Source organism: Colobus angolensis, unplaced genomic scaffold, assembly GCF_000951035.1.
Source record: "Colobus angolensis palliatus isolate OR3802 unplaced genomic scaffold, Cang.pa_1.0 Scaffold68, whole genome shotgun sequence".
NCBI classification, from domain to species: domain Eukaryota; kingdom Metazoa; phylum Chordata; class Mammalia; order Primates; family Cercopithecidae; genus Colobus; species Colobus angolensis.
Genome location: NW_012120487.1, coordinates 7933296 through 7949105, shown reverse-complemented (window position 1 = coordinate 7949105; position 15810 = coordinate 7933296). Strand labels below are relative to the sequence as shown.

Here is a 15810-nt window from a genome sequence, read left to right as displayed (position 1 = left end):
CAGGCATGAGCCACCGCACCCAGCCTCAAATTAGTCCACTTTAAGGACAGCAGCTGGTTTCAGTTTACTGATGCATTAGCTCTGCTATAGTACCAACCAACCCCCAAATCTCACTGCTTACTACAGCAAACACTGCTCTCTCATTCCTGTGACACTCAGTGGCTGCAGGCCAGCTGCTGTAGCTCGGCTCCATGGAACGGCTCCTCTGTGGGAAATGTGTTCTCACGGCAGAGGGAAGAGCATGGGCCAACCACACATGACTCTTCAGGCTTCTGTCAGACACAGGACAGCTCTTGCCTGCAAATATCCCTCTGCATTGGAAGCAGGGAAGTACCCTCTCCCAGGGGGATGGGGTGGGGGCACTGCAGGAAGTCACACAGCTACAGGTGAGGATGGATAAACTCCTCTTAGGAACGGGGCAACAAACAGCTGCAGACAAAAATATACCCTATACCAACCCAACATGCTAGAAGGTTTTCCAGTTTAAAAGACAAAATCCTAAAATGTTAAAACTGCAGAGGAACTCAGAGGCCACTGTCCAAGTCTGTCACAGTCCTCCATATGACAAAGATGAAGAAAACTGGCAATCTTTTTAGGGTACCAAGGATCTCAGTTTACATGGTCTTTATAAATGCTGAGCAAGATGAGGCTTTCCTGCCCTCATTTCGCCTCAAGGCATCTGCAGCAACCCCACATGGCTCCCCTCTGTGCTCGTGAAATAACTTGAGGCCAGGCTCTCTCAGCTTTAAAGCCTTGGAATTCTATGCATTGTTTGTGTGTATATGTGCAGTTTGAGGGGTAGCTTCTCTAAGGTGTCAAACTCCACAGAAGTTCAGAATCATGTCACTGGATCCTGAGTCCATCTCCACAGACCAGGGTGCTGCTCAGGTCAGTTGCTGTGGTAACTGCGGCAGATGGTCCCTTCAGAGATGGAGTCCAGGGATATCATGGCCAAGGCACACAGTTTTACATCAACTGAGGAAAGTGAAGACCAGCCAGAGAGGCTGCAGTTTGGGGAATCCAGAGGCTCCTCCTCTACCATGATGCTAGGAAGGACTATCCCCAGGGTGACAGAAATAAAGCACTGGACTCCAGCAGTATGTCCAGCTGATTCAGGCGTGCTAGGTTCCCAGCAGAGGAGGGTGAGGGAGGAGATCCAGGGGCCCTGGCTCGGTCATTGTATCTGGTACACCTTTCTCCCCCGGAGATAATTCTTGCAAAAAGGAGAAGATCCTACACAGACCAAAAATGCTGGTGTCAGGGCTTTTACAAAGTACCTGCCGTGAACACAACAAAAGAGAGGGTGTTAATTTAATTACAATCTTAACCATCCATGCACCTTCCTAACAACATTCAAGGTGAGCCTTTCGATGGGAGTCAACATGAAAATGCAAGTTTAGCACAGTTATTTGGTTGTTCATAAATCTGGCAAATTAGCATGACATTCTCATCCTTACAACCTTGCCAGAACCTTTAGGCCAGTCCTCTGGCATCATGCATGTCTGTGGCTAAATATGAAATAAAACTATAAAGCATGGTTTCATTCATTCATTCATTCAACATTCAGTGGTAAGCCAGGCCCTATGCTGAAAACACAGAGATTAAAAAACAAACACCCACACATCATCATCTTTGTTCTCAAATTCAGTCCTGGAGGAGAGGGAGATGAGGAAGCAATTAATGACAGCAAAGTACAACTGCAGAAGCATTTGTGAGGCACAGCATTATCCCAAGGAAGCACGGTTCCCTCTATGAGGAAGGGAATCAAAAAAGGCTTCTTGGAAGATGCCATGTCTGAACTCGGCTTTAATTTGGGGAAGGAGTGGTTATGGGGGTTGGGGAGCAAAAGCCAGGAGGCGCAAGTAATCAGAACGTTTGCTGTGGCTAGGGCACAAAGCAAAAGGAGTGAGGCAGGCTGGAGAGGCAGGGAGGGCTTTGGCCTCCTATTTTTAGCTATTTTGTAGCTCCACCCAGTTTAGGGTCTGAAGTTGCCAGAAACCAGTCCTGGGTAGACTCTTGCCTATGGCAATAATTTTAAAGGTAGTAACTTCCAACAGCATTTACATTTTCTGAGAAGCATGAATCTGGTTTCCTCCAAGCATCATTCTGCTTTTTTCTTTTTTTTTTTTTTGAGATGGAGTCTGGCTCTGTCGCCCAGGCTGGAGTGCAGTGGCCGGATCTCAGCTCACTGTAAGCTCCGCCTCTCGGGCTTATGCCATTCTCCTGCCTCAGCCTCCCGTAGCTGGGACTACAGGCGCCCGCCCCCTTGCCCGGCTAGTTTTTTGTATTTCTTTTTTTTTTTAGTAGAGACGGGGTTTCAACGTGTTAGCCAGGATGGTCTCGATCTCCTGACCTCGTGATCCGCCCATCTCGGCCTCCCAAAGTGCTGGGATTACAGGCTTGAGCCACCGTGCCCGGCCTTCATTCTGCTTTCTACTTAGATTTCTCCTCTGGGGTAGGGCAGAACTCAGGCCTTTAAAGAATTCTGGGTAATTTGCTAACAACTGAGAAAATGAGCAGCTAAAACATGTGTCTACAAACTAGAAGAAGAGAGATTTGGGACCAGAGTAAAACACCACCAAAGGTATCAATCAGATCTGGAAAAACCTTTCCTTCCTGCCTACCAAGCCAAAGCCAAAGCATTAAGACTAGCTGGACACCCCTATCACATCACTCAACACTACACCAGCTCCCGTCCAATCTGCCTCCTAAACCTCTTTCTAATCCACCTCCTCCTACTTCAGGCCTCGCCACTGGACAGTACACTTCAAATCTTTACATTACTCTGTAATTTTTTTGTGTGGTGGGAGGATGGGGTCTCACTCTCACCCAAGCTGGAGTGCAGTGGTGTGATCATAGCTCACTGCAGCCTCGAAGTGCTGGGCTCAAGCAATCTTCCTGCCTCAGCCTCCCAAATAGCTAGGACTACAGGTGCACAACACCATAAACATTTTTTTTGTAGAGACAGGATCTCGCTATGTTTCTCAGGATGATCTCCTGAGCTCAGGTGATCCTCATGCCTTAGCCTCCCAAAATGCTGGAATTATAGGTGTGAGCCACTGTACCCAGCCTATTGTGTACATCTTTTAAAATCTTTTTAATTTTAAAAAATCAACCCTGGTGTACACCACAATCAGGATAAAGTTTACGCTCCTTAGCAGGGCATTCAGGCCTTCCTGTATGGCCCTAACTTAGCTTTCTTTTTTTTTTTTTTTTTTTGAGTCAGAGTCTCGCTCTGTCGCCCAGGCTGGAGTGCAGTGGTGCAATCTCAGCTCACTGCAAGCTCTGCCTCCCAGGTTCAGGCCATTCTCCTGCCTCAGCCTCCTGAGTAGCTGGGACTACAGGCACCCACCACCACACCCGGCTAATTTTTTTTTTTTTTTTTTAGTAGAGACGGGGTTTCACCATGTTAGCCAGGATGTTCTCAATCTCCTGACCTCGTGATCCACCCACCTCGGCCTCCCAAAGTGCTGGGATTACAGGTGTGAGCCACCGCGTCCGGATGTATGACCCTAACTTAGCTTTCTAGCCTCATTTCCTACCACATCCAACCATTCTCTTTACACTAATACATTGGGCTCTTTTAGCTTAAGTGCAAAAGCATCTGCTTTTCTCTTCTTTGCTTTCGTCAAAGCTTAAGGAAAAGTAGTCCAAGAGTCAATTTGCAAATCTGCTGAAGGCACTCCCTTATAGCCCAGGAACACCTCACAGCTTCTCTGAGACAACTGCCAGATCCATCTTGCTGCCACTGCTAATGACAAAGATGCCCTCCTATAGCAGGACTGCCCTGTGCAGTTCACAACAGCACTTCAACTCCTATCCTCTCACTGGCTCTCAAATACCTGAGAAATGTGTAAGCATGTATGACTCTGTTCCAGAGATGAGGTGGCAGTCCCAGAGGCAGCGTGTGCTCAGAGTCACACAGCCAGTCAATGATGATGGGTCTGACTTCAAGAGCCAATGCTCTCTTCATATGACAGTATCAGGAGCCGGGACAGTGGCATGCACTCAATATCCCAGCTACTTGGGAGGGTGAGGCAGGAGGACTGCTTGAGCCCAGGAGTTCAAGACCAGCCTGGAGAAGATACCCCTTCTCTATCATAAAAATAATTTTAAAAAAATTTTGGGGGCTGGGTGTGGTGGCTCACATCTGTAATCTCAGCACTTTGGGAGGCTGAGGCAGGTAGATGCCTTGAGGTCAGGAGTTCAAGACCACCCTGGCCAACATGGTGAAACCCTATCTCTACTAAAAATACAAAAATTAGCTGGGCTTGGTGGGGCATGCCTGTAGTCCCAGCTACTCAGGAGGCTGAGGCAGGAGAACTGCCTGAACCCAGGAAGTAGAGACTGCAGTAAGCTAAGACCATGCCACTGCACTCTAGCCTGGGTGAGAGAGTGAAGCTCTATCTCAAAAAAAAAAAAAAAATTAAATTGGGTGTGGTGGCTCACACCTCTAATCCCAGCACTTTGGGAGGCTGAGGCAGGTGGATTGCCTGAGCCCAGGAGTTCAAGACCAGCCTGGCCAACATGGTAAATCCCCGTCTCTATTAAAAATAAAAAAATAAAAAATTAGAAAAAGCAAACAAAAGAAAGAAAGAGCATCAGGAGACATAGGTATAGGTACAATTGGGAAAAGGAAGGCTGGCCGGGTGTGATGGCTCTTTGGAAGACCGGCACTTTGGAAGACCAGAGGTGAGTGGATCACCGGAGGTCAGGAGTTTGAGACCAGCCTGGACAATGGTGAAACCCAGTCTCTATTAAAAATACAAAAATTAGCCAGGCATGGTGGCGGGCCCCTGTAAACCCAGCTACTCAGGAAGCTAAGGCAGGAGAATCACTTCAACCTGGGAAGGTGGAGGTTGCAGTGAGCCAAGATCGCGCCATTGCACTCCAGCCTGGGTGACAGAGCGAGATGCTGTCTCAAAAAAAAAAAAAAAGAAGGCCATGCTAGCAGCCTTCATATACAAAAGCAAGGCAGCTTTTCCATTCTCAGACCAGCCCCATTTATCTCCCCTGGTCTGGAGTGTTATGGCTGTGGTGCAGTGGGCTATCATCACACTAGAGCATGTTTGACTAATGGCTAAGTTTAATGGGCCAGGCTAGACTCCATGGCTGCTGTCTCACACAGCTCTGTGCTCAGGGCAGAAGGGAGGGGAGTATGAGGCAATCAGCAGCGGAATCAGAACCTGGCTGTACTCCTGCGATGGTGCCTGAGTGATACGGTTTGGCTCTGTATCCCCACCCAAATCTCATCTTGTAGCTCCCATGATTCCCATGTGTTGTGGAAGGGAGCTGGTGGGAGATGACTGAATCATGGGGGTATGTCTTTCCTGTGCTGTTCTTGTGATAGCGACTAAGTCTCACGAGATCTGATGCTTTTAAAAATGGAAGTTCTTGACCGAGAGCGGTGGCTCATGCCTGTAATCCCAGCACTTTAGGAGGCCGAGGCAGGTGGATTACCTGAGGTCAGGAGTTCGAGACCAGCCTGGCCAACATGGTGAAACCCTGTCTCTACTAAAAATACAAAAATTAGCCAGGCATGGTGGCAGGCACCTGTACTCCCAACTACTCAGGAGGCTGAGGCAGGAGAATCGCTTGAACCCAGGAGGTGGAGGTTGCAGTGAGCCAAGATCGCGCCATTGCACTCTAGCCTGGACAACAAGAGTGAAACTCTGTCTCAAAAAAAAAAAGGGAGTTTTCCTGCACAAGCTCTCTCTCTTTGCCTGCCGCCATCCACATAAGAGGTGACTTGCTCCTCCTTGCCTTCTGCCATGATTGTGAGGCTTCCCCAGCCATGTGGAACTGTGAGTTCTCTGTTAAACCTCTTTTCTTTGTAAATTGCCCTGTCTCAGGTATGTCCTTATCAGCAGTGTGAAAATGGACTAATACACTGAGCATCTTTCCCAGTCTACTCAGTGCCATGAGGTAACTCACCTGTGGTGCTGTAGAACCTGCAGCAAGGTGCTCTTGGCAGGCACCCGATATAGTTCTGCCCTGTCCTCATCTTCAAAGTAAACCTGCAAGATTAACAGAAGGGCAAGAGTCAGAGATAAAGCGCTTTGGCAGCCTTAGTTAAGGCTAAGCCCTGGGAAAATTTAAAAGATGGCAACTGTTAGCAGTTGAATACCTTCTTTATATGGTTGTGTGGCTGGGTGCTTTGCATTTAGTCCCCGCCACGCTACTGTCAGAGAGGCTATTATCAGTTCCATCTTCCAAAGACAGAATCAAGGCTCAGAGAAGGAGAACAACTTGCCAACATTACCCGGCTAGTAAACAGAAGAGTCAAGGCTCAGGGCCAGGCCTATGTAGCCCTCCTTTCCCTAACAATTCAGACTAAAGCCATCAGGTATGTGGAGGAGAAAGCTATGGTGGCTCAGAGCAGAAAAGAGCCTGAGGAAGGTGAGAAGGATGTCTGGGCAGCGTGTCAAAGCCCAAGCAGGGTGAGGAAGACGTCTGCACAGGAAGCTGCCGAGGGTGTCAGAGCAAGACCAGTGGAGAAGGGTATCCATGCTGTGGACCAGCAGGCCTGAGCAGGAAGTGCTCCCTTGTAAGATGGCTGTCCAAGGTGGGGTGTCAGAGGCCATGTGGGGTGAAAAGGGTATCCACGCATGGGGACAACTAATACGGAGTACACAGACCCAACTAGGGTAAGGAGGGTGACCACTCATGGCAGGGAGTGGCCTGCTGTGGGGGGTCAGAGCCCAAGCAGGATGAGGAGGGTGTCCATGTAGGGTCGTTGAGCAGTACAGGATGTCAGAGTCTATGCAGGGTGAGGAAGGCACCCACACGGGGGCAGTAGCCTAACATGTGGAGTCGAGAGTCCAAGTAGGGTGAGGAAGGCTCCACATAGGAGAGGGGCCAGCGGTGATGACAGGAGGGGAACTGATCAAACAAGTAACTATATTAAGAATAATAAAGTCAGGCCAGGCATGGTGACTCATGCCTGTAATCTGAACACTTTGGGAGGCTGAGGCAGGTGGATCACTTGAGTCCAGGAGTTCAAGATCAGCCTGGGCAACATGGTGAAACCCCGTCTCTACTAAAAATACAAAAATTAGTTGGGCATGGTGGCAAATGCCTGTGGTCCCAGCTACTTGGGAGGCTGAGGTGGGAGGATCATTTGAGCCCAGGAGGTTGAAGCTGCAGTGAGCCAAGATCTCACCACCGCACTCCAGCCTGGGCAACAGAGCCAGGCTGTGGTGTGGTAGCTCACACCTGTAATCCCAGCACTTTGAAAGGCCGAGATGAGCGGATCACTTGAGGTCAGGAGTTCAAGACCAGCCTGGCCAACATGGTGAAACCCCATCTCTACTAGTAAGAGAAGATTAAAAAAAAAAAGAAAAAGAAAAAAGAAGAAGAAAGTCATTGTTACATATATAGAAAGGGAGAAAAAATCCTGTGGATGTCGGATTGGAGTTGGAGATACCAATGAGACATCATGGTTTTACACACACACACACACACACACACACACACACACACACTCCTCAGCTGAGGCACTGAGAAGGCATTGAGGCAGTAAGCTTGCCTGTCTACCCCCACTGTATTAATCAATACACTTATTGCACAGAGATCTCGGCTTCTAAGTACCATTCTTCACTAGAAAGAACCAGGGCTCCTTGGGAAAAAATAGCTGATTCCAGAGCTGGGGCAAGGAAAGCACAATTTGAACCTAGAACATCCTGTATAGCAACCACTTAAAAAATAGACAAGAGTCAAAAGGACACAGAAACAAATTTGAAGAGATTCCCACTGGCCAAATCTGGGATATTCTGAGCATAAAAGAAACAATCATAGTAACAGATTAAAATTGATTAAATCAAACAGGAAACTATAAATCCACCAATATAAATAAATATGTAGAATGTCTGACAAGCAATGAGATATTTACACCATTTCAAAGCATCTCCGTATAAAACACTTATTAATCATAAAGAAAAAGTAACTGTACAGTGGAAAAGGCTGGCAGACCCCACCTCAATCAGGTGATCAGAGAACATCATGAGTAATGGGACAAAGAGAGATCACATACCACCTGATAGGTGCCATGAGAATACAGCATCACTTCTGTAATATTCCAGCCAAATATGCATAATCCAGGCCAGGGGCAGTGGCTCATGCCTGTAATCCTAGCACTTTGGGGGGACCAAATCGGGCAGATCATTTGAGGTCAGGAGTTTGAGACCAGCCTGGCCAACATGGCAAAACCCTGTCTCTATTAAAAATACAAAACATTAGCTGGGCATGGTGGCGAATGCCTGTAATGCCAGCTACTCAGGAGACTGAGGCAGGAGAATCGCTTGGACCTTGGAGGCGGAGGCTGCAGTGAGCCGAGATCACACCATTGCACTTCAGCCTGGGCAACAAGAGTAAAACTCTGTCTCAAAACAAACAAACAAATATGTATAATCCAAATCTAGTCAGAAGGAAACATGAGACAAACCCATACTGACAGACATTCCACAAAATAAGTGGTCTGTAATCTTCAAAGGTGTTAAGATCAAGAAAGTGTACTGCAGTTGAGTCACATGATCACAAAAATATGAATACAAACTTTTTAATTAAAAAAAAAGTGGAGGAAAGACTGAGGAGCTCTTCCATACCAAAGGAGACTAAAGCTACATGATGACTAAATACAGTAGTGATTCTGAACAAAACCCTTTTGCTATAAAGAATTTGGGAAACCCGAATGGAGGATTAGATGGTGAATTAAAGTAAATTTCCTGCTTTGATAGCTATATGGGTATTATAAAGAAAAATGTCCTTTTGTGTAGAAAATGACACTAAAGTATTCAGGGGTGATGGGACATCAGTTGGCATCCTACTCTCAAATGTTAGAAAAATAAAATTCTTTATGCTGGAAATTGTGATTTTTTATTTAAAAAATCCCAACAATGGAATGTTATTCAGCCTTAAAAAGGAAAGAAATTCTGGCTGGGCATGGTGGCTCAGCCTGTAATCCCAGCACTTTAGAAAGCCAAGGAGGGTGGATCACTTGAGGCCAGGAGTTCAAGACCAGCCTGGCCAACATAGCAAAACCCCATCTCTACTAAAAATACAAACAAAATTAGCCAGGTATGGTGGCGCATGCCTGTAATCCCAGCTACCTGGAGCCTGAGGCATGAAAATCGCTTGAACCCTAGAGGCAACACTACAATATCTGAGAATGCACCACTGCACTCCAACCTAGGTGACAGAGCAAGATTCTGTCTCAAAAAATAAAAAACAAATAAAAAGGAAGACAGTTCTGGCTGGGCGTGGTGGCTCACATCTGTAATCCCAGCACTTTGAAAGGTCGAGATGAGCGGATCACTTGAGGTCAGGAGTTTGAGACCAGCCTGGCCAATGTGGTGAAACCCCATCTCTACTAGAAATACAAAACTTAGCTGGGTGTGGTGGCACGTGCCTGTAATCCCTGCTACTCAGGAGGCTGAGGCATGAGAATTGCTTGAACCTGGGAGGCAGAGGTTGCAGTGAGCCAAGATCAGACCACTGCACTCCAGCCTGGGTGAAAGAGTGAGACTCTGTCTCAAAAATTAAAAAAAAAAAGGAAATTCTGACACATGCTACAATATGTATGAAACTTGAAGACATGATGTTAAGTGAAATAAGCCAGACATAAAAGGACAAATACGGTATGATTCCACTTATATGAAGTACTTAGAATTTCAATTTGGGATGATGAAAACGTTTTGGAGATGGCTGGTGGTGATAGTTGCACAACAATGTGAATGTCCTTAATGCCACTGAACTATATACCTAAAAATGGTTAAAATGGTAAATATTATGTCATGTATATTTTACTATAATTTTCAAAAAAAATAAAGCAGTCAGTTTCTCCCCCCTCTACCAGCCTTCCCCCCACCGCAAAAAAAAAAAAAAAAATTAATTCCATAGAGGAACGAAATAAAACTTCTCTTACCTCCAAATTATCAGGGCAATATTTTTGCTCTAGGTCCCAAGAGGGTGTTTCACCAAACATCACCATTAGATGATCAATAAACCTAAGGATAAAACGTGTACTCTCTGGGTATCAATAACTCATGACCAATTTTCACACATCAGTCCCCAGACACTAATTCAGAGTTATCTAGCATGTATAAAACATGAAATGCAGGCTTAACCCATTTGACAGCAATACCCAAAATGTGCATATGTATCACTTGTCCTATTATGACATATTTTTTTTTTCTTTTGAGACAGGGTCTCACTCTGTCACCCTGGCTAGAGTACAGTGGCATAATAGCTCACTGTAGCCTCGACTTCCAGGCTCAAGCAATTCCTCTAACTTAGCCGCCTGCATAGCTGGGACTACAGGCACATGCCACTATACCTGGCTAACTTTTTTCTTTTTCTTGTGGAGACGGGGGTCTCCCTATATTGCCCAGGCTGGTCTCAAACTCCTGGGTTCAAATGATCCTCCTGCCTCAGCCTCCCAAAGTATTGGGATTACAGGTGTGAGCCCTGCACCTGAGTGACAGGATTTTCTTTTCTTTTTTTTTGAGACAAAGTCTTGCTGTGTCACCCAGGCTGGAGTGCAATGGCACGATCTCTGCTCACTGCAACCTCCACCTCCCAGGTTCAAGCAATTCTCATGCCCCAGCCTCCCAGGCAGCTGGGACTACAGGCATGTGCCACCACACCCGGCTAATTTTTTATATTTTTAGTAGGCATGGGATTTTGCCATGTTGGCCAGGCTGGTCTTGAACTCCTGGCCTCAAGTGATCCTCCTGTCTTGGCCTCCCAAAGTGCTGGAATTACAGGTGTGAGCCACCGTGCCCAGCTGACATAATTTTCTTTAAACAGATTCAGGGTTAAAAACATTTCTGGTCGGGTGCAGTGGCTCACGCCTGTAATCCCAGTACTTTGGGAGGCCGAGGTGGGAGGATCATTTGAGCCCAGGAGTTCAAGACAAACCTGGGCAACATAGAGAGACTCTGTCTACCAAAGAATTAACAAATTACCCAGATGTGGTGGTGTTCACCTGTGGTTCCAGCTACTTGAGAGGCTGAAGCAGGAGGATCACCTGAGCCTGGGAGATGGAGGCTGTGATGAACCATAATCACACCACTGGACTCCAGCCTGGGCAACAGAGCGAGACCTGGTCTCCAAAAAAAAATTGTCTTACAATTAGACTCATTCTATGCATTAACCCTATGAAATCACAAGATACATATATATATATTTTTTTTCTTTTTTTTTTTTGAGACAAAGTCTTGCTTTATCACCCAGGTTGGAGTGTAGTGGCATGATCTTGGCTCACTGCAACCTCCAACTCCCAGGTTCAAGTGATTCTCATGCATCAGCCTCCTGAGTAGCTGAGATTACAGACACCCAGCTAATTTTTTATATTTTTAGTAGAGACGGGGTTTCACCATGTTGGCCAGGCTGGTCTCGAACTCCTGGTCTTAAGTAATCTGCCTGACTCAGCCTCCCAAAGTGCTGGGATTACAGGCATGAACCACAGCACCCGGCCTCTCTATTTTTTTTCTAATTAATATTCACTTAAGTTGCTATGCATGTATTACCTAAAATGACTTCATATTTCACCAGTGATGTATACCATTCTTTGGCAAACACAATACTGTGGTGTTACACATACTAGCCCAGTCAGTATGATGATGAGACTTTTGTCTGTCGTTGCAAACCTAGTTAGTCAAGGTTCAGTCAGCTACAGGATAGAGAGGTTATTATCAAACCAGATTGTGTGAAACCCTCTAAACCATTATCTTCCCTTCTCAACCAAAAATCCACTTGTCCCTCCTGTCACAAAAAGAGACAGCATGCAAGTAAAAGCAGAAGGCTGCTGGGCAAGTCAGTACCTGGAGTCCTCATGAAAAGCAGAGATGAAGTCCGACTGGGCATACTCTGGGTACAGAAAGAGCACAGGCCAGCTCAGCCTGCCCTGGTCATCGAGACTCAGCCTGGCTCCATGGGGGTTCTCAGAGCTGAGTCCATCCAGGAAAAGCTCACCTAGACCTTCTGAGGGTGAATCTTCATCCTCACAGGCAGCTTCTGAGAGCCTGATATTCCTAGCCTGGGTTAAAGACAGAAACACACACATAATGCACATCTTATTGTGTGGGAGGATGCAAACCCATTTTACTGAAGTAAAGAAACCATAACACTTGGCTAATTTTTTTATTTTTTATTTATTTTTATTTTTTTGAAGAGACGGAGTTTCACTATATCGTCCAGGCTGCACGACTAACTTTATTTTTAATTTAATTTTCCCCATCCATACCCTGAATGAACATGGACATCTTTAACACACTAAAAAAAAAAAAAAAAGAAAGAAAGAAAAAAACCGTAACAATGGGAGCTCCGAGGGACAACGCTACACACAATCCATCTTCATTATCCCTGAGGCCTGGCGCATAGTAGGTACCACTTACTTAACTCACCTTCATTGGGCATCTACCTTGTGCTAGACCCTGTGTCACAGAGACCTAGACATGGTTACCTGCCCTCAAGCCTCTGCTCAATATCAAGTGGTGAGACAGCTATGAAAATAATGATGATATAAGGTAAGAAGTGGAGTTGGGGAACCACAAATGATAGAATAATTAATTCAGCCTTGGGGGCTGGAGGTGACTAAGATATGCTAGGCCTTGAACAATGACTTTGAAAAGCAGAGAAGTTGGAAGGGAGGGGCACTTAGAAGGGAGGAAGAGCATTCCACTCCAAGGAGCGTCCTGTGCAAAAGCACAGAAAAGATCAAGAAGGTAGCCTGTACAGAAATGTCAAATGTTTCAGTTTAGCTGGGACATGGAATATTAGAAAGAGTGTGCACTGACTTAATCTTGACTGTCTCCTAGACATGGGCGTAAATCAAGGGTCTGAAATAGTAGGGTCACCTCTTATGTAAATGTGCAGGGGTTCCTAAGGTTAGCACATGAGGGGAAATGACATGCAACCAAAATTAGATTTGATGATATTCCCTAAATTGGAGGTTAGCAAACTTTTTCTTAAAGCATTAGACATGAAATATTTTCAGAGTTCTGGACAATGGTGTCTGTCAAAATAAACTACTCAACTCTGCCACTGTAGTGTGAAAACAGCCATAAGTAGTACATAAACAAATAGGCAGGGCTGTGTTCCAATGGCTGCAATTTGCTGACTCCTCCCTTAAACCATTAGTAAATACAGCATGCATGGCTTTGTGTACTGTTGAGAGTAATTCTTATGTATGTTAAGTTTGAGATGAAGGGTTATACTAAAGGAGAGAACCAAAAAAACAAAAAAAGTATGTATGCAAATGTCTGGGTGTCTGGGCATCCCATATTCTACATTTAAGAAAATGAACAAATCCCTCACTGTGAATGAGAATCAGATGAAAAATCTGGAGTACTCTAATCTGTTTGATGTGTTAATACATGTAAACAGACTGTTGTGGGGAGGGAATAGTACAGTATGTTTTAGCAGTGTTAAGTTTCTTACAGTCAACAAGTAATATAAATGGTGCATAATTTAACTAAACAAATAATAAAAAACCTATCCCAGCATGGTGGCTCACGCCTATAATCCCAGCACCTTAGGAGGCCGAGACAGGTGGATCGCCTGAAGTCAAGAGTTCGAGACCAGCCTGACCGATATGATGAAACCTTGTCTCTACTGAAAATACAAAAATTAGCTGGGTATGGTGGTGTGTGCCTGTAATCCCTGCTACTCGGGAGACTGAGGCAGAATTGCTTGAACCCAGGAAGCAGAGGTTGCAGTGAGCCAAGATCAGGCCACTGCACTTCAGCCACATTCTGTCTCAAAAACAAAAACAAACAAACAACAATGACAACAAAAAAACCTATCCCATAATCTCTCAGCAGATACTCTCTCCTTTATGAAGACCAAACAAGCTCAAACAGGTGACTCCCTAGGTATGAAGGTTAAAGCAAGATTTGGGTCAGACTACATACATTTCAAAATACAGAAAAGAGAAAGGGAGGGTAGGATTTTATTGTTGTTGTTGTTGTTGTTATAGGAGCAACCTTCAAAAATGTCAAACTTTCTCAAGATGCAGTGTAACCCAGTGGTTAAGAGCAAGGACCTGGCTCTAACACGTTAGCTATGTGAGGTTTCTTTACCTCTCTGAAACTATTTTATTATCCAGCAAAACAAAGCAAGATAACCTATCTCAGAAGGCCATTGTGAAGATTAAATAACACTTAACCCAAAGCAGGTATTCAGTACAGTAGCATCCCTTATCCAAGGTTTTGCTTTCCATAGTTTCAGTTGCCAGTGGTCAACCATGGTCTGAAAATATGAAATGAAAAATTCCAGAAATAAACAACCTGTACGTTTTAAATTATGTCCTGCTCTGAGTAGCAGATGATGAAATCACAGGCTCTGCTCCTTTGTCCAGCACATCCATGCTGTAGATGATACCCACCTGTGAGTCAGTACCCATCTCAATGATCAGATTGACTGTCATGGTATCATAGTCCCTGTATTAAGTAACACTCATTTTACTTAATAAGGACCCCAAAGCACAAGAGTACTGATGCTGGCAATTTGGATATGCCAAACAGAAGCTATAAACTACCTCCTTTAAGTAAAAAGGTGAAACTTCTCAGCTTAATTAAAAGAAAAATTGTATGCTGAGGTTGCTAAGATCTATGGTAAGAGCAACCTTCTATCTGTGAAATTATGAAAAAGGAAAAAGAAATTAATGCTAGTTTTGCTGTTGCTGATGTACCTCAAACTGCAAAAATTATGGCCACAACGTGTGATAAGTGCTTTAGCTAAGATGGAAAAGGCATTATATTTGTGGGTGGAAGACACAAACAGAAATGTGTTCTGACTGATGGCAATCAGGTTTGGTACTATTTGAGATTTCAAGCATCCGCTGTGGATCCTGGAACATATCTGCCTCAGATAAGTGGAGACAACTGTCTATGTTACTGAGACCAACACATGCACACGAGTGAGAGAGCTGACTGAACTGGGGTGGCCTGACTCCACAGCCTGGTCTCCTCTGTCACACTGCTTTACCAAAGTAGAAAGAAAATGAACAAATTCCTTCAGGTAAAGCATCCCAAGAAAGGTTCCCAACAAGCTTCACAGGATTAGTGGATTTAGCAGGACCATAAAAACCTAAGGTTTGAGAACTCACCATGATGGCCTGGAGTAAAGCCTCATTCTGATTCCTCTCCTTCTTTTCTTTCAAGCTGGCTTTCCTCACATCCCTCTGTTCAATTCGCTAAAAATGAAATTTAGATGCATCAGCTCTAGAGACCTGGCTTCCTCTTCTATTGCCCCAGCCTGCTCCTAAATTATTATCTCTGATCTCTATCCAACCCAAGCTCCTGTGTTAAGGAATACCAGTGGCCAGATTTTAGCTCAATAAACATTTACAAAGTACATGCCTAGATGTCAGACCCAGTGGCAGCAAAAGTTTAAATTTACTTCCTGTGTGTACCCAAGGAACTCATAGTCTACTGAGGGGTTGAGGGGTACAGACAAGTAAAGAGCCAAGTGTAACAGGTAAATTATGTACTACTCTGGTGGTGTGAACCGAGTGCTATGAAACATAGCCTGGGTGATAGAGACCTTGTCTCTATAGACGCTATAGATTTTTTTTTTTTAATTATAACCACCCTAGTGGGTATGCAATGGTATCTTACTATGGTTTTGATTTGCATTTCCTAATAATTAATGATGTTGAATATCTTTTCATGTGCTTTTTGGCCATTTGTGTGTCTTTGGAGAAGTGTCTATTCACATCCTTTGCTCATTTAAAAAACTGAGTTACGTGTCTTATTGAGATGATAAGAGTTGTTTATATATTGTAGATAAAACTCCCTTATGACTTAC

The 15810-nt window shown here is 44.9% G+C and overlaps 1 protein-coding gene across 2 annotated transcripts in view; it reads right to left on the bottom strand.

Annotated features, from left to right (window-relative positions):
- Positions 1 to 389: 389 nt before the first annotated feature.
- Positions 390 to 15810, bottom strand: part of TTC4 (tetratricopeptide repeat domain 4) — a 28350-nt gene continuing 12929 nt past the window's right edge. Inside the window, exons 6-10 of one of the 2 annotated variants that reach the window (XM_011926350.1) lie at positions 15110 to 15196; positions 11823 to 12037; positions 9923 to 10004; positions 5935 to 6017; positions 390 to 1277 (exon numbers count right to left, since the gene is read on the bottom strand). In XM_011926350.1, coding sequence (XP_011781740.1) covers positions 1175 to 1277; positions 5935 to 6017; positions 9923 to 10004; positions 11823 to 12037; positions 15110 to 15196 — 570 coding nt within the window. In that variant the 3' untranslated portion in view covers positions 390 to 1174. The remainder of the gene's footprint in view (positions 1278 to 5934; positions 6018 to 9922; positions 10005 to 11822; positions 12038 to 15109; positions 15197 to 15810) is intronic. The other variant, XM_011926351.1, reaches the window with a different exon arrangement.